A 19,007-nucleotide genomic window follows, 5' to 3' on the forward strand; every position below is an offset into this window, starting at 1 on the left:
ACTATGTCAACAGGAAATCTTATTGGCAGAGCTATCTTGATGATAAGAATTGCTTGTATGTTTTGAGCACCCAAGGTCTCCCACATGGGTGCATGGGCCTAAGCACTTGGGCCATTCTCTGCTGCTTTCCCAAGCACATTTTTCCCAAGCATATTTCTCCAGTATGGGATGCCAGCATCGCACTCAGTGGTGCACCCTGCCACACCACACTGCTGGCCCTGGCGCATGTGCTTCATGTGTATTCTTCTTTTTTTTTTTTTAAATTAAACATTTATTTATCTTGAAGAGTGACAGAGAGGGAGAGACAGAGCAAGAGATCCTCCATCCGTTGGGTCACTCCCCAAAATACCACAGGACACCAGGGCTGGGCCAGGCTGAAGTCCGGAGCTTGGAACTTCATCTGGGTCTCCTACAAGGTTAGCAAGGGCCCAAGTACCTAGACCATTTTCCACTGTTTTCCCAGGCACATTAACAATTCAATACTCACAATTATTGCCTCTGTAAGAATCAAAACTGAGCACAGAGAGGTACATTAACTTGGCTTAGCTATGAGGCAAGTAGGAGGCAACTCACAGATTCAGACTGAAGTAGTCTTATTCCAGGGATCAAGTTCTTAAGCACTGTTATACCACTTCATAAACTATTGGCTTGAAGATATAATTAGTATTATGTCATTAAGATCTACATTAAATGAATTCCTAATTAGGTTATTGTGGACTCAGTAACAAAAATTGTCCTTTGCCTATTTATGACCACATTTATGGGCATATAAAGATGGCATCAGGGGCCAGCACTGTGGCGTAGCGGGTAAAGCTGCTGCCTACAGTGTCCACATCCCATATGGGTGCCAGTTCTAATCCTGGGTGCTGCACTTCCAATCCAGCTCTCTGCTACGGTCTGGGAAAGCAGTGGAAGATGGCCCAAGTCCTTGGGCCCCTACACCCACATGGGATACCCGGAGGAAGCTCCTGGCTTCGGATCAGCGCATTTCCGGGCGTTGCGGCAAATTAGGGAGTGAGCCAGCAGATGGAAGACTTTCTCTCTCTCTCCTCTCTCTCTCTCTCCTTCTCTCTCTCTGCCTTTCCTTCTCTCTCTATGTAACTCTGACTTCCAAATAAATAAATAAAATTTAAAAAAAAGATGGCATCAACCAAAGACAATAGTTACAATGTGAATATGTGATGTGTTATAAGTTGCTTTGGAATGGTAGCTTTATCTGATTTTGTGTACTTTTTAAATCTCAGAATGTTAGCACAGTACTTGGGGTATAGTAGGTGTTCATTAAAAGTTGATTGATTTGGGGCTGGCACTGTGGCAGAGCAGGTAAAGCTGCCACCTGCAGTGCCAGCATCCTATATGGGCACGGGTTCTAGTCCAGGCTGCTTCACTTCCAATCCAGCTCTCTGCTATGGCCTGGGAAAACAGTAGAAGGTGTCCCAAGTGCTTGGACCCTGGCACCCATGTAGGAGACCCAGAAGACACTCCAGGCTCTGGCTTCAGATAGGCCCAGCTCTGGCCACTGTGGCCATTTGAGGAATGAACCAACGGATGGAAGACCGACTCTCACTCTGTCTATATCTGTCTGTCTGTCTATCCATCCATCCATCTCTGCCTCTCTGGGCCTATCTGCTGATTTTCCCAGGCCATTAGCAGGGAACTGGATCAGAACTGAAGCAGCCAGGGCTAACACTGTGGCGCAGTGTGTTAAAGCCAGCCTGCAGTGCTGGCATCCCATATGAGCGCCAGTGCAAGTCTCAGCTGCTCCTCTTCCAATCCAGCTCTCTGCTGTGGCCTGAGAAAGCAGTGGAAGGTGGCCCAACTCCTTGGCCCAACTGGATCCCTACACCTACGTGGGAGACCTGGAGGGGGGCTCTTGGCTCCTGGCTTTGGATCAGCTCAGGTCTGGCCATTGTGGTCATTTGGGGAGTGAACCAGTAGAATGGAAGATCTCTCTCTTTTTCTACCTCTCTCTGTAATTCTGTCTTTCAAATAAATAAAATAAATCTAAAAAAAAAAAAAAAAAAAAAAAAAACTGGAGCAGCTAGGACAGCAACCAGTGCCCATATGGGATGCCACAGGTGGCAGCTTTACCTGCTATGCCACAGTACTGGCGCTGAATTTAATATTCTTGTGCATTGTTCGTGGCACTATGAAATAATATCACAATTCCTCTAAAAATCGAACAAATAACATATGATCAAGCAATTCCAGCTTCTGGGTATATACCAAAAAGAAGTAAAGCAAGGACTCAAATGATATTTTTACATACTTTTTTTCCCCAAGATTTATTTATTTGAAAGGCAAAGTTGCAGAAGGAGAGAAAGAGAGAGGGAGGGAGGGAAAGGGAGGAAGATCTTCCATTCACTGATTGATTCCCCAAATGGCCACAATGGCCAGAGCTTGGACGATCTGAAACTAGGAGCCAGGGACTTCTTCCGGGTCTCCCATGTTGGCACAGGGATCAAGCACTTGGACCATCTTCTACTGCTTCCCAGGCCGTAGCAGTGAGCTGGATCAGAAGTGGAGCAACCAGGACTAGAACTGGCACCCATATGGGATGCCGGCACTACAGGCGGTAGCTTTACCTGCTACACCACAGCGCCAGCCCCTAAACACATGTTTATAGAACATTATTCATAATAACCCAAAGGCAGTAGCAGGGCTGGAGCTATGGTGTGGTAGGCTAAGCCTCTCTGCCTGCGGTGCTGGCATCCCTTGTGGGCAATGGTCCAAGTCCTGGCTGCTCCACTTCCAGTCCAGCTTTTGCTTATGGCCTAGGAAAGCAGCGGAGGATGGCGTGGATTCTTGGGCCCCTGCACTCACGTGGGAGACCTGGAGGAGGCTTCTGGCTCCTGGATTTGGATTGGCCAGCTCCAGCTGTTACAGTGATTTGTGAACCAGTGGATGAAAGGAACCTCTCTCTCTCTCTCTCTTTCTCTCTCTCTCTCTCTCTCTCTCTTCACTCCCCTCCCATAACTCTGCCTCTCAAATAAATAAATGAATCTTTAAAAAAAAAAAAAAAAAAACAAAGAAACAAATGGTAGTAGCGACCAAAATGTCCATCTAGGGATAAAAGGATAAACAAAATGTGGAATATACAAATAATGGAATATTATTCACCTTTAAAAGGAAGGAAATTCTGGTACATGCTGTTAAAGTTGGCTGAACTTCTTGAATACATTGTCCCAGACATTTTTTTCTACTTGAGCTGCTATAAAACTTCTGTGTAGCATATTAGGCTGTCATTTCACCTTCATTTAAATTAAAAATAACAAATATAAGTGAACTTATATGGACAGTTATATAGTGATTTTTACAGATTATAGACTGCTTATATTAATTTTAGATTTTTATTAGATTTTTATTTAGATTTTTATTCTTATTGGTAGGGGGAAAATTTCTTATAAATCCTAAGGATATGTCTGAGAAACTACTGGAGTTTGCAGACCCCAATTTGAGCAGTATTCTTAAAGTTTTTTGTAATCAAACAAACCCTCATATGGACCTAGGCCATCCCAGAAGATTGCATAAGAAGCAGGTAACAGTGGCTGTCTCTGGGAAGGTGGACTTTTTTTAATGTATACCACTTAGTATTGTTTGAATTCTTTACCTTGTGTCACCTATTTTAGTAATAAAATAATCAGTAATAAGGTTGGGGATGGAGAATGACACCTTTGTAGTGGTTTGGAAATACCTTTGCCACCTAGAACTTGGCAACCTTAAGAAAGGAAAATATAGGTCGGTGCTGCGGCTCACTAAGCTAATCTTCCGTCTGCGGCGCTGGCACCCCGGGTTCTAGTACTGGTCATACTGGTCAGGGTGCCAGTTCTGTCCCGGTTGCTCCTCTTCCAGTCCAGCTCTCTGCTGTGGCCTGGGAAGGCAGTGGAGGATGGCCCAAGTGCTTGGGCCCCTGCACTCACATGGGAGACCAGGAGGAAGCTCCTGGCTCCTGGCTTCAGATTGGTGCAGTGCGCCGGCCGTAGCGTGCTGGCCATAGAGGCCATTTGGGGGTCGAACCAATGGAAGGAAGACCTTTCTCTCTGTCTCTCTCACTCTCACTATCACTCTCTCACTCTCTCACTGTCTAACTCTGCCTGTCAAAAAAAAAAAAAAAAGGAAAAGATAAATACTGTGAAACAGCTGAGATGAGGAACAGTACCTCAGTGTTTCTGCCCTTTCTCTCCTCTGCAGGTGTCACAGGACTTCCCATTTCTCCACCCCAGTGAGACGAGCGTCCTGAATCGACTCTGCCGGCTTGGCACAGACTATATTCGCTTCACAGAGTTCATTGAACAGTACACTGGCCATGTGCAGCAGCAGGTAGGTTCCTGTTCTCTGGAAAATGGATGAGAGTACTTCAAAAAGTTCATGGAAAGTGCACATTATGAGAAAATTTCATGGATGCACCAAAATGAACTTACCTTTTAATGCCATTTGTTTCCCACAGATTGTTCAGAATTACTTATTTTTTAAAAGGATTTACTGGGGCTGGCGCTGTGGTGTAGTGGGTTAAAGCCCTGGCCTGAAGTGCCAGCATCCCATATGGGTGCTGTTCTAGTCCTGGCTGCTCCACTTCCGATCCAGCTCTGCTGTGGCCTGGGATAGCAGTAGAAGATGGCCCAAGTGTTTGGGCCCCTGTACCCACATTGGAGACCTGGAAGAAGCTCCTGGCTCCTGACTTTGGATTGGCACAGCTCCGGCCGTTGCAGGCATTTGGGGAGTAAACCAGCGTATGGAAGACCTCTCTCTCTGTCTACCTCTCTCTCTAACTTTGTCTTTCAAATAAATAAATAAATAAAAAGATTTATTATTTTACTAGAGAGGCAGAGGCAGAGAGAGATCTTCCATCTGCTGATTCATTCATTCCCCTAAATGGCTGCAACGGCTAGACCTGGGCCAATCCAAAGCCAGAAGCTTCTTCCAGGTCTCCCATATGGGTGCAAGGGCCCAAGGACTTGAACTGCCTTCTCCTGCTTTCTCAGGCACATTAGCAGGCAGCTGGATTGAAGTAGAGCAGCCAGGACTTGAACTGGCGCCTATTCGGGATGCTGGCACTGCAGTCAGCGGCTACGCCACAGCACTCACCCCTATTTATTTATTTATTTATTGAGAGGCTAATGGAGCACTCCTTTCTGCTGGTTGACTCTCCAAATGCCTACAGTGGATAGGGCTGGACTGGGGCCCAAGCCAGGAGCTAGGAACTCAATCCAGGTGTCCCATGTGGATCACAGGGATCCAGTTATTAGAGCCATCACTACTGCCTCCCAAGGTCTGCACCAGCAGGAAGCTGGAATCAGGAGCAGAGCTAGGACTTGACTCCAGGCACTCCAATGTGGGATGTGTGTTGCCCTTGATTTCTCAACAATGTTGCAGTGGATTGGTTTCTGAGAGGAGCAGCGTGGTGGGGGCAAGAGGCGCAGAGTCACCACACAGACCCTGGGAGTCGGGTGAAAGCAGGCTTGAGGTGAGCAGCCCGCAGACTCGTTTATTACAGTTGGAACAACATCTTATATAGCCAAGACCAGCCAATCTGGTCAAGGAGCGGTCTATGCCCCAACCAATCACAGCCTGTTGCCAGGCAGGCTCTGTTGCCAGGTGGGTTTCAAAGCCATTCCTGAGTAACTGACACTCGCTTGCCAGTGGCCACCTTGGCATGGCCTTCTCATTCCACCACAGATGTGGATGTCTTGTTTTTTAAGATTTATTTGCTCATTTGAAAGCCAAAGTTACAGAGATAGAGGGAAAGGCAGAGATCTGATGTCTCACTGCCCAGATGGCTGTGATTGCCAGGGCTGGGCCGGGTTTAAGTCAGAAGCTTCATCTGGGTCTCCCCCATGGTGGCAGGAGCCCAAACAAGTGGGTCGTCTTCTGCTAATTTCCCAGGCCATTAGTAGGAGCTGGATCAGAAGTGGAACAGCTGGGAAACCAACCAGTGCTCATATGGGATGCTAGCATCACAGACGCAGCTGTACTTGCTACGCCGTAATACTGGTCCACAGTTGCAGTTGTCTTAACCCTTGTTGTAACTGTTAGGCCAGAAATGTGTCCTCCATGAACTTCTTTGAAGTATACTTGTACACCTCTAGAGGGCATGAGCTGTGTCAAATTTTCAGTGAATTCCCTGGTAATTCATATGAAATAAGTTATGCATTTTTGTGTCACTGGAAATATTCAAGTGATGGCAAGAATCTAATTTTTTAAAATTTGTACTTTCATTTTATCTGAAAGACAGAGACAGAAACAGAGAAAGATCTTCCATCTACTGGTTCACTCCCCAGATGCCTGCAATAGCCAAGGCTGGGCCAGGTCAAAGCCAATAGCCCAGAACTCAGGCTGAGACTCCCATGTAAGGGATAGTACTGGAGTCACTTGCTGCTTTTTTTTTTTTTTTTAAGGATTTATTTATTTGAAAGTCAGAGTTACACAAAGAGAAGAGACACAGAGAAAGAGAGAGGTCTTCCATCTGATGGTTCACTCCCCAATTGGCCGCAACGGCAGGAGCTGTGCCAATCCAGAGCCAGGATCTTCTTCCGGGTCTCCCACGTGGGTGCAGGGGCCCAGGGATTTGGGCCATCTTGTACTGCTTTCCCAGGCCATAGCAAAGAGCTGGATGGGAAATGGAGTAGCTGGGTCTCAAACCGGTGCCAATATGGGATGCTGGTGCTTCAGGCAAGGGCGTTAACCCGCTGCACTACAGCACTGGCCCACCTGCTGCTTTCTAAAATGTTCAGTAATATGAAGCTGGAAGTAGAGACTTAGCCAGAACTTGAACCCAGGCACTCTGATATGGGATGTGAGTGTTCCAAGCAGTATCTTAACCACTGTACCAAATGCTTGCCCACTGGAATTACTTTTTATATGTAATACTTTAAAAGGGCATGTCCCCTATTCATATAACTGTGGGTTTTTTTCTCACATGTGAATTCCTGCTTCCCCCAGTTCTAAAGATACCTATAGTACCTCTCCCTTTTTTTCTTTTTTTGAAAGTTAAAAAAAATACTCATTTTCTCTTATTTGATGATAAATTAAGACATTCATTTCTCTGGCTGGTTGTAGCCCGTCTATTCTGTCTGTTTCCCCTCCGTGTCACACAGTTTCTGAAGCTGTAAACGTTTATCTTCAGGAACTCCTGGTATCCCTTGCTTCAGTGTGCTTACTAACTCCTCACCCCAGGCTTCCTACCACGTTTGTGGCTTAATTCTGCTGTTCTATCTATGACCACCAGAGCCTCTTCTCCCAAACCAAGTCATAGCCAGAGATACTAGTCGTCAGAGCCTCAAGTCTGCTGTTAACCACATCACCCATATAAAACCACGTAAGAAGCTCCTACAGAAGCTTTCAGATATCCTGAAAGACAAGCTGTTGTTGTGTAAAACCTCTTGCTGAGAGTCTCTTAGCTCCCCATGCTGCTGTCAGATTCAAGTTCTTGATGGATTCCCAAGCCAGGCCTAGAAGGGGCATTGGAAGAATTGAGATAATTTTATTTGTTGAGTAAATAAGTAAAGGTTCCTCTGAGGAACTGTGCAGGAAGCTGAGCTATAGAGAAGAATGAAGTGTGGTTCCTGCCTTCTGGAAGCTCTCGTTCTAGTGAGGGGCACATTTGAATAGAGGAACAATGCAAGCCCTAAGTAGAGATGTTACGTAGGACAGCAAGGTGGAACTGTTCCCTTGGGAGAGTCAGAAAGGACTTTGTAGAGAAGCTGTGCTTGAGCTGGGTCCTTTGTTTGTTGCAAAGATGAGGTGCATCAGGTTTCAGGGCCTGAGCTGAAAAGTCAACTTCCTTTTGTTTGATTTCAGGATCACCACCCATCTCAACAAGGCCAAGGTGGGTTACATGGGATCTACCTGAGAGCCTTCTGCACAGGGCTGGATTCGGTTTTGCAGCCTTATCGACAAGCACTGCTTGATTTGGAACAAGAGGTGAGAAAGAGGAGATATAGGAAACAGTACTTCTGGGGCAACAAATTAAGGCCAGTTCTTGAATGTGAAATGCCCTCTGATAAGGTCAGGTAGTTAAAAATGTGTAATTCTGTAAGGTATTCTTCTCTCTCTGATCGTAGCTGAAGCCATGATCAAAATGGCTTACAGATTGTACCCAAGGCTCCTGAATAAGTTTATAGGGGTCCTGGCTTTGGTTTCTTTATCACCTATAAGTGAGAATTAATAATCTATTAATTACCAATTCTCTGTAGCTTAAAACTAATAATAAGCCCATTCTCAGTTTCTTTCCTAGCTGCATAGGTCAAGTTGATTTATTTTGTGTGTCACCCTAATTACATGTTTCTTATTGCAGTTCCTGGCTGACCCCCATCTTTCCATATCACATGTCAATTATTCCTTGGATCAGGTATGCTGACCAAATAATGCCCAAAAGGTCTTAGAATCTGTAGATACTTCTAGAATAACCTAACTTACAACTCTGTTAAAGGACTTTTTTCCTTCTGGATTGAGAGTCCAACATTTTATGTTTTGTGCATTTTATATGCTTTACTAGATCAGAACTATTCAAACAATTCCAAATTTAGTTGACACTTAATGTCATATGTAAATCTCCATACTACATCAGTATTGGTAGTGATGCCAGCCTCAGAGAAACTGCTTCCATCTGCCATCTAGTTCCTGTTCGCGGCCAAACCCCATGTCCAGTTGCCTTAGATACTGACCTTGACTGTGGTATTGGTGAGTTGATTTTTCCCCTTGCATTCGATTACACACCCTCCTCATTCTCTGTTTTGCAGTTCCAGCTCCTGTTCCCCTCTGTGATGGTTGTAGTAGAGCAGATTAAAAGTCAAAAGGTGAGAATTTCCTCTTACTTTCGTAAGCACTGAGGAGTTGTCAGTAAAATTAATTTTGCTTAAATTCTTTTCAGAGAACCCTAGTTCTCAGTGGTTTTTACGTGTTAGTTCATTCATCTGAGATCTGCTTACAGATCATGCAGAGTGTCAGAAATATAAAAATAGCATATGACCCTGTCCTTAAGAAGTTCCTAGTTGAGAAGGCAGAGTGAGTGTTAATAGGTGTACCCAAAGATGTTGTTGGATCAGGAAAAAATGTTAGGAATATTTGGAGATGAGAGCAAAGGGTTTTACTAAGGGTTTAGAAGTGTTGGGTAGGGATAGGCTTTGTGGCTTAGTGGGTAAAGCTGATATCTGCAGTACTGGCATCCCATATGGGTGCTGGTTCCAGTCCTGGCTGCTCCACTTCCAACCCAGCTCTCTGCTAATGAGCCTGGGAAAGGAACGGAAGATGGCCCAAGTACTTGAGTACCTGCATCCACGTGGGAGACCCGCATGAAGCTCCTGGCTCCTCTCTTCATCCGGACAAAGCCCTGGCTGTTGCAGCCGTTTAGAGAGTGAACCAAAAGATGGAAGCCTTCTCTCTGTAACTCTGCCTTTCAAATAAATAAAATCTTTAAGAATAAATAAGTATATGGAGCTGGCACTGTGGCATGGTGGGTAAAGTCACTGCCTGCAGCACCAGAATCTATATGGGCTCCAGTTCAAGTCCCAACTGCTCCACTTTTGATCCAACTCCCTGCTAATATCCTAAGAAAGCAGCAGAGAATGGCCCAAGTGCTTGGGCCTCTGCCACCTGTGTGGGAGACCCAGCGGAAACTCCTGGCTTTGGTCTGGCCCACGCGCTGACTGTTGTGGCCATCTGGGGAATGAAACAGCAGATAGAAGATCTCTTTCACTGTCTCTCCCTCTCTTTCTTTCTTTTTTTTTTTTTTTTTAAGATTTATTTATTTATTTATTTGAAAAGCAGAGGCAGAGAGAAGGGTCTTTTTAAAGTTTTTTATTATTATTATTTATTTGAAAGGCAGAGTTACACAGAGAGAGGAGAGGCAGAGAGAGAGAGGGAGAGGTCTTCCCACCCGATGGTTCACTCCCCAATGGCTGCGACAACCGGAGCTGTGCCAATCTGAAGCCAGGAGCTTCTTCCAGGTTGCCCATGCGGGGGCAGGGTCCCAAGGACTCAGGCCATCTTCTATTGCTTTCCCAAACCATAGCAGAGAACTGGATAGGAAGTGAGCAGCTAGGACTCGAACTGGCGCCTAATGGGATGCCAGCACTGCAGGTGGCGGCTTTACCCGCTATGCCACAGTGCCGGCCCCTCCCTCTCTTTCTATAACTCTGACTTTCAAAAAAATAAATCATAAAAAAAGTGTAGGGTATGGATCTTGAGAAGGAGAATGTTAATTCTTAGAAAGTAATAGGTTTGTATGGTTCATCATACATCACTGGGTGAAGCCCAGATGTTTATTAGTTAAATATGGCTATTTTTTTTAAAGATTTATTGTATTTATTTGAAAGAGTTACAGAGAGTGAGGGAGAGGTAGAAATCTTCCACTTGCTCGTTCACTCCCCCAAATGGCTGTAATGTCAGGGCTGGGCCAGGCTGAAGCCAGGAGCCAGGAGCTTCTTCTGGGTCTCCCACATGGGGTCAGGGGCCCAACCACTTGGGCCATCCTCCACTGCTTTCCTAGGCACACTGACAGGGGACTGGATTGGAAATGGAGCAGCCAGGACTTGAACTGTCACCCATATGGGCTGCGGACATCAAAGGCAGCAGCTTTACCTGCTATGCCACAACACCAGCCTCCCCTCCCCCCACACTATTTTTTTTAAGTAAATATGCCTATTTTTAAAAGGATTTATTTATTTATTTGAAAGACAGAGTGACAGAAAGGGAGACAGAGAGAGATCTTCTTCTTTATAGTTTACTCCCCAAATGGCTACAACAGCTAGGGCTGTGCCAAGCTGAAGCCAGGAGATCCATTCTAGTCTCCTATGTGGGTGTCAGTGACCTGAGCACTTGGGCCTTGGACCATCATCCTTTGCCTTCCCAGACACATTAGCAGGAAGCTGGATCTGAAGCAGTACAGCTGGCACTTTGATATATAGGATGCAGGCATTTCCCACAATGCCTTCCACAAATACACCTTTTTTTTATTTATTTATTTGAAAGTCAAAGTTAGAGAGAGAAGGCGAGGCGGGGGGGGCGGGGGGAGATCTTCTATCCGATGGTTCACTCCCCAGCTGGTCGCAACGGCCAGAGCTGCACCAATCCAAAGCCAGGAACCAGGAGCTGCTTCCGGGTTTCCCACGTAGGGGCAGAGTCCCAAGGACTTGGGCCATCTTCTTCTGCTTTCCCAGGCCATGGCAGAAAGCTGGATCAGAGGTGGAGCAGCTGGGACTTGAACCATCACCCATATGAGATGCCAACACTGTAGGCTGTGGCTTTACCCACTATGCCACAGCGCCAGTATGCCTGTTCTTGTAGCAAGTTTTATCATAGTCATTGAAAAGTTAGTCAGGATCAGGAAAATATCTTTTCTGGATTGAGTTAACAGGAATAAATCCTTCACGATTTAACATTAGAAGAAGGCTCTGCTCTCCTATTGAATTTACTGAATCGACCCATGTATTAAACATGTTTAATTCAGTTCTGCATGTTTTTAGGCTCTTAGATTTGTGCCCTTGCTTTTTGGGATGTTCACGTTGATGAATGTAATTACTTAATCAGTTAACTTGCCACATTGCTGCTTTACTTTTCTGCTGCATATGTATAGGTTTATTCATCCTATGCCAGCAGAGCCAGTAGGGAGGTGCTTTTTGACCCTTCAAAGCTGATTGCCCTCATCAAAGACAACATCCAGGCACTGTGCGTGGTGCCTTATGTATATTATCATATTGAGTCCTTTAAAAGGTTCAGTAGGTTAAGGAAACCGAGGGTCAGCCGTGAAGGTACAAGGTAGAGTAGGGATCTCTGTCAATCATGGCATAAGGTTGCACGTCCACATTTGACTTTTTACATCCACTGACTGCAGGGAAGGAGAGGGGAAACTGAATAGAGGAATTGAGGTAGGTGAGTGTTCTATTCTGGCAGAATAGAGGTAGAGAAACCAGCTTGCTAATGCTCCCCAGAGTTAAAAAACAAGGGGCAAAAGTATGGGCTGAAGATGATAATGGGGACTGATTATAAACAGCCACACAGGTATGCTTTGGGTCATATAAATATTACAAAACTGGATTATGGTGATGATTGCACAAAGCTGTAAATTTATTATGGTTAAAATATTATGCTTAAAATGGGTGAGTTTTTAAACATGTAAATTATGCCTCACAGTGGTAAAAATATAAATAAATAAAGGAACCTGAAGGACACAGGCCTCAGAATTGGAATATCAGTATATTCCATGTAAGCAGTCTGAATAAGGCCTGAGCTTGAAATGGGAGCTTTGGTGTTCAGCCCAAATGATTCTGGTTTCCGTAGTGCATTGTTTCTCAAGTTTCACTGCACTGGAATCTTCTGGAGGGTTTGTTCAGACGTATTGCTGGCCCCGTTAAAGACTTTGCATTTCTAACAAGTCCCCTTATTTGAAATGAGACTGAGTGGAGGAAGGCGGTCCATCTTTTTGGAAACCAATGTAGATAACTGATGTGAGAAAGTCTATCCCCATTCTCTGTGAGGTTGTGCACTACTGAGTGAATAAAGAATATGAGTTTGGCCGGCGCCGTGGCTCAATAGGCTAATCCTCCACCTTGCGGCGCCGGCACACCGGGTTCTAGTCCCGGTTGGGGCGCCGGATTCTGTCCCGGTTGCCCCTCTTCCAGGCCAGCTCTCTGCTATGGCCAGGGAGTGCAGTGGAGGATGGCCCAGGTGCTTGGGCCCTGCACCCCATGGGAGACCAGGAAAAGCACCTGGCTCCTGGCTCCTGCAATCGGATCAGCGCGGTGCGCCGGCTGCAGCGGCGGCCATTGGAGGGTGATCCAACGGCAAAGGAAGACCTTTCTCTCTCTCTCTCTCTCACTGTCCACTCTGCCTGTCAAAAAAAAAAAAAAAAAAAAGAATATGAGTTTGTATTGCATGAACTGTTAAAACAGAATCCAGTTTGACAAGGCATATTTTGCAGATTCATGGTTGTCAGATCCTGGAAACAGTCTACAAACACAGCTGTGGAGGGCTGCCTCCTGTTCGAAGTGCACTAGTAAAGTAAGTCATGGCTTATTTGGTGGTGAGAGGTGGTCAAGTGACTTGACTTCTCACATGTCTCATTTTCAGGTCATTTCAGGTTTCGCTCAGGAAAGTCATGACCAGAGCAGAAAAAGCCCCATGAACAGAGGAGCCCCTGTAATCCTTAGGCTACCTCAGGCGTTGCAAAGGCAGGGTTATAAAGTATCAAGTATCAAAGCCAGGAATTTGCTGCCCAGATGACCTTGTGACAATCCTTTTTCATTTTGGAGTCCATTATCCTTGCAGGGTTTCCATTACATGTGTCAGATATAGCTTGTTATGTCTAGACATCTCTGTTATTTGAGTGAAATTTTCAAATCAAGATACTTAGAAATATTCATGCTTCGTAATCATAATCCTACTCGTAGGAATTCTATTCTAACAAAATTATTGAAAATTATTGAAAATTGGCACTGGGCCCCAAGGACCCATCAAGCATTTTTATAGTAATGTTTACTGTATCAGGAAATAGACCAGCAGTAGAAGAAAAGCCAAATAAAGATATAGTGACTTAATAGACTGTAAGGCTATTAAAATTATAAATACTGTAATACTTTACAAAAGTACTTTTTGTATAGTATTAAAAAATTAGGGCTGATGTGGCACAGTGGATTAAGCCAACATTTGTGACACCAGCATCTCATCTAAGAGTGCCAGTTCAAGTGCCAGCTACTCTGTTTCCAGTCTAGCTACCTGCTAATGTACCTGGGAAGACAGCAGAAGATGACCCAAGTACAAGGGATATCTGGATGGAATTCTTGGCTCCTGGCTTTTGCTTGGCCCAACCCTGACCATTGCAGGCATTTGGGGAGTGGACAAGCAAACGGAAGATGTCTCTCTGTGTGTCACTGTCTTTCAGCTAAGTAAATAAATATTTTTTAGAGATACTAAAAAATTATACAAAGTTGTATTTGTCTTACAGTTATGGGCACACACAAGTAAATGTACGATGTGATCTAAAGCCACCCATTAGATCTTCCTGTTACTCTCAAACTCATTTTTAAGAAAGAGACCATGGCATTAACCACAAATTATAATAAATGTTCTCTGAGGCCCTTCACAGTTCTTTTTATTCTTTTTCCTTTTTTGAAAGACAGAAGACAAACAGAGTAAGTTCCCATCTGGTGGTTTACTCCTCAAATGCCTGAAATAGCTGAAGCTGCAGTCAAGGTCTCTCCTGTGGGTGGCAGTGACCCAGCCACTTGAGCCATCACCTACTACCTCCCCGGGTCTGCACTGGCAGGAATCTGGAGTTGGAAGCTGGAGCTGGGACTTGAACCCAGATACTATGACATCAGATACAATTGGTCCAAGGCCAAATGCATCCCTCCTTCACAACTCTTAAGCTTCACTATTACTGCTATACAGGTAAACCCTCAGCAGAGCAAGGAGCTTTCCAGTACGTGCTTTAGAGACTTAATTTTCTATTATTTCTTTAAAACATAAGATACTGTTTAGATATATAATAAATATATATTTATAATATTTTTGACAGGCAGAGTTAGAGAGAGAGAGACAGAGAGAAAGGTCTTCCTTCCGTTGGTTCACTCCCCTAATGGCTGCTGCGGCCGGCGCACTGCACCGATCCGAAGTCAGGTGCTTCCTTCTGGTCTCCCATGCGGGTGCAGGGCACAAGCACTTGGGCCATCCTCCACTGCCTTCCCAAGCCACAGCAGAGACTGGACTGGAAAAGGAGCAACTGGGATTAGAACCCGGCGCCTCAACCGGGACTAGAACCCGGGGTACCGGCGCCGCAGGTGGAGGATTAGCCTAGTGAGCCACAGTGCTGGCCTATTTATAATATTATATAGATAACATATACACACACACACATTATATGTTTTCAGGGATCAGTATGTATGGTGCTTATGTATTGAATCTTCTTACTTGTGTGATTCCAACAAAAACAAACCAGTTAATGCTATATTAGCCAAAAAGAGACTATTAAATCCACTTAATTATTTTCAAGATCCATCAATTTTTTTTTGAAAGTTTTTTTAATTTATTTGAATGGTGGAGTTACAGAGACAGAAGACTTCCATCCGCTGGTCCACTCCCTAAATGGCCACAACAGCCAGAGCTGGACCAGGCCAAAGCCAGGAGCCACGAGCTTCCTCTGGGTCTCCCACATGGGTGCAGGGGCTCCAACACTTGGGCCATCCTCTGCTGCCTTCCCACATTAGCAGGGAATTAGGCCAGAAGTGGGGCAGCTGAGACTCAAACCAGCACCCATGTGGGAGGCTGGCACTGCAGGCAGCAGCCTGACCTGCTATGCCACAGCACTGGCCCCCAAGGACCCATCAATTTTTAAACTTACTTTACACAAAAGAAAGAAAAATAGTGTACTTATCCTCAAAGAATTATCTGAACATTTACTGAAATTTCAAACTTTAATATGTGGACTGCCAGAATGGAAATTTAATTGCTTAGTCCATCCATAAACATTTAAATTAAAATAGCACAATTATTTTTAACTTAATTGGTTATTTCCCTTATGACTCATCAAACTCTCAGGCCTCTGTTTATCTGGTCACAGTTGAAAGCATTTCCTCTGTGGCATTTGTGGGGTTTAGTCTTTTGTAAATGGACTTTCAAGGCTCTTGCTTTCCCCTCCTCAGAATCCTGGCTGTGTGTCATGGGGTCATGTACAAACAGCTCTCAGCCTGGATGTTACATGGACTCCTCCTAGACCAGTACGAAGAGTTCTTCATCAAACAGGGTCCCTCTTCTGGTAACCTCAATGCTCAGCCAGAAGAGGACGAGGAGGATCTAGGCATCGGGGGACTGACAGGAAAACAGCTGCGGGAACTCCAGGACTTGGTGAGAGTGCAGCAGGAAGCCCAGTGTGCTCCTGCCAGGGGTCAGAGAAGTTGACAGTCAGTGATCTTTTGCCTCCTCAGCTCATCCCGGCCTGGCAACCTTCCATCAGTTCTTGAAATGCAACTTTGGACTTTATATTAACTAATGTGAGACGGCAGAATAGAAATGTTTGTCAGCTTCCTTCCATCTCCCTTTTTTCCAGGACGGCCCATTAAGAGGTTAATACTATGTCTTGCCTTTGGGAACGATAACTTCCCTGTAGCTTTTGAATAGTATGGAGTTTTGATCAAACTTCTTAAAGTCCTCTTCGTTCATCTACCCCTCTACACATTCACTCACTCCCCGTTACAGCATCTCATTGAATGCCTGTATGCGCCAGGCTCTGTGCTATGTGCCACAGCTACATAGACAGATATAATGTAGTAGTCGTGGTTTAGAGGAAGATAACAGGAAGTAAACAGTTACTAGTGTTCTAAATGCTCTGAAAGTGTGAGTGTTCTGGAACATGATTTGGGGATAGAATCTTAGAATAACTAGAGAAGGCTTTTCCAGTGGAATTTATGTCTGAATTGCAGAGGTTGGAAGAAGAGGCCAAACAATGTCCTGGCCGAGGGAACTGATGCACATAAAGGCACAGAGGTCCTGAGGACATGGCTTATTTGGGGAACCATTAGTAGTTCAGTAGAAATGGTCAAGTAAAAGCTGTAGTGTTATGTGTACACTGAGGGATGAGGGAAGGAGAGAGACAAAGGAGGTGGCAGAAAGTGAAGCTATCAGGTTAAGCAGAGGCAGGATTGTAAAGGCCCCTGTCAACAATAGGAAGGAATTTAGACTCGAACCTGAAAAGAGTTTGGAGCCACTCAAGAATTTTAGGCAAGAGAGTAACACATTCACATGTCACATTTATGACAGCTCGTGCCAGATGCTGTGTGGAGAATCGTTTCTTTAAGATTAGGATCAGAGGTATATCAACCAGTAAAGAGAGTGCTGGGAATATTTAAGTGAGAGAGAACAGTGCCTAGACTAACGGAGGGAGCTGTAGCTGTGACTGTGGAAAAGAGAATGTGGAGTCAGCGGTGCTCGGGGTTTGCTGGGTATGGCTCTAGAAGGAAGTCACGATACTGCTCAAGTTTCTGCCTTCAGCAGCTGGGTGAGGCGAGAGGCTACGATACGGAATATGTATTGCTCGTGTTGAGGAAGGAAGATGGTTCAGTCTGGGCTGTTGGGCTTGAGAACTTGTAGGAACGTCCAGGAGGCTGAGACTCAATGGCAGCAGCAGTGTATCTGGGGTCCATGAGTGGCTTCAGGAGGTTCTCTGAGATGTTTACATGTGTACATTTGCTTTGAAAGTCCAACGCTTTTATGATTGCACAGAAGCCTCTGATCTAAAAAGATTAAAACTGTTGGGGTCTCCGTGGAGCTACAGAGATGAGTGGATATCTAAGAACGTGCAGAGCCGGAGGAAGAAAGGGTCTAGGGGGCTCCAGCATAGCAGACGTGTGTATGAGACCTGAAGAGAATGAAGACCAGCTCTCTCATGTACGAGTAAGGAAACTGATGGACTGCGCAGGTTTTCACTCAGTAGTAAAGGCAGAATGAGGGTTAAAATTCCACTGTTAAAAGAGCTACTGTTACTTCCGCTGTGCCGCTCTGCTGTCTGGAGATGGAATAAATCTTTCCCACACCAGCAATTTAAGGATTGCACAACTTCAGGATTAAAATGTCCACTTCTAGAAAGTAGAGGTCATGGGATGGCAGAGTTCCTAGATATTTTCTTATTTCCCATTTCTTCGTCCTTCATCTCTGATCCGGGCTCTTTCCTTGACCAGCGCCTGATTGAGGAAGAGAACATGCTGGCACCATCTCTAAAGCAGTTTTCCCTGCGGGTGGAGATTCTGCCATCCTACATTCCAGTGAGGGTTGCTGAGAAGATCCTCTTTGTTGGAGAATCTGTCCAGATGTTCGAGAATCAAAATGTGAACCTGACTAGAAAAGGTAGGCATCTCCTCGTCCAATCCACCACATCCCCAGGGGCGCCGTCGCCTGCTCTGAGATAGTCGCGGACTGAGGGCAGCACAGTCACGACACGTTGGCCAGAGAGGCCTGCCAGGGAAAGCCCCGCCCAGAACACCTCGCCTGCGCCTGTTCTGTCATCCTTGACAGCGCCTCCTGTTCTGCAGGCTCCATTTTGAAAAACCAGGAGGACACCTTTGCGGCAGAGCTGCATCGCCTGAAGCAGCAGCCGCTCTTCAGCCTGGTGGATTTCGAGCAGGTGGTGGACCGCATCCGGAGCACCGTGGCTGAGGTTTGCCTTTCACCTGAACGTTTCGGGGGGAGAAAATTGACTAGTTTCCCAGAAAACGAATGCTTGACTTTCTTCTTGAGACAGTTAGAGCTTGGCTTGGAGAGGATTGAGAGCTAAAGGGTAATAAGTGAAAAAGAAAATAGCATTTTGTTTTTTATAATAAAGGCAAAGCTGCCTTGAGCTTTAACTAGTTAGTGGAATAAAAGGGAGATCTTAATTTTATTTCTTACCATCAGTATTTTGAGTCTTTCTATAAACTTAGCGGTAACTCTGAGGAATCAAGAGCTTAGTAGTTTACTTATCTTTCAGAGTGGCTTTATAAATTTTGATCCAGAGGCAGGCATTGTGGCGCAGTGAGTTAAACTGCCACTTAGGATGCCCGCATTTCATCTCAGTACTTGGGATCGAGTCCTGGCTACTCCACTTCCTATCAAGCTTCCTGCTGTTGTGTCTGGGAAGGCAGCAGATGATGGCCTAAGAACTTGAGTTCCTGCCACTCATGTGAGAGATCTGAATGGAATTCCAGGCTTCTGGCTTTGGCCTGTTGCAAGTGTTTGGGAAGTGAACCAATAGATGGAATGTTGGTCGGTCTCTCTCTTTTTCTCTCCTTATTTATCTGTCTGCCTTTCAAATACATAAGCTCTTTAAAAAAATGAATCGTGCTAGGTTGGCGCTGTGGCGCAGCATGTTAACGCCCTGTCCTAATGCGCTGACATCCCTTGTGGGTGCCAATTCTAGTCCTAGCTGCTCCTCTTCTGATCCAGCTCTCTGCTACGGCCTGGGAAAGCAGTAGAAGATGGCCCAAGTCCTTGGGCTCCTGCACCCATGTGGGAGACCCAGGAGAGGCTCCTGGCTCCTGGCACAG

General features: G+C 45.3%; 1 protein-coding gene across 9 annotated transcripts in view; it reads left to right on the plus strand.

Annotated features, from left to right (window-relative positions):
- TUBGCP4 (tubulin gamma complex component 4) overlaps positions 1–19,007 on the plus strand; it is a 48,001-nt gene that overhangs the window by 1,404 nt on the left and 27,590 nt on the right. For 7 of the 9 annotated variants that reach the window (XR_011380387.1, XR_011380386.1, XR_011380388.1 and 4 more), the window contains 8 exon segments: positions 4,192–4,320; positions 7,798–7,920; positions 8,294–8,347; positions 8,739–8,795; positions 12,917–12,996; positions 15,636–15,837; positions 17,667–17,832; positions 18,018–18,142. Coding sequence is in view for 5 of the 9 variants with exons in the window: in XM_008268816.4 (XP_008267038.1) it covers positions 4,192–4,320; positions 7,798–7,920; positions 8,294–8,347; positions 8,739–8,795; positions 12,917–12,996; positions 15,636–15,837; positions 17,667–17,832; positions 18,018–18,142 (936 nt within the window). In the remaining 4 variants the exon portion in view is untranslated. 9 annotated transcript variants of the gene reach the window in all.

Source organism: Oryctolagus cuniculus, chromosome 12 (genome assembly GCF_964237555.1).
Source record: "Oryctolagus cuniculus chromosome 12, mOryCun1.1, whole genome shotgun sequence".
Taxonomy (NCBI): Eukaryota; Metazoa; Chordata; class Mammalia; order Lagomorpha; family Leporidae; genus Oryctolagus; species Oryctolagus cuniculus.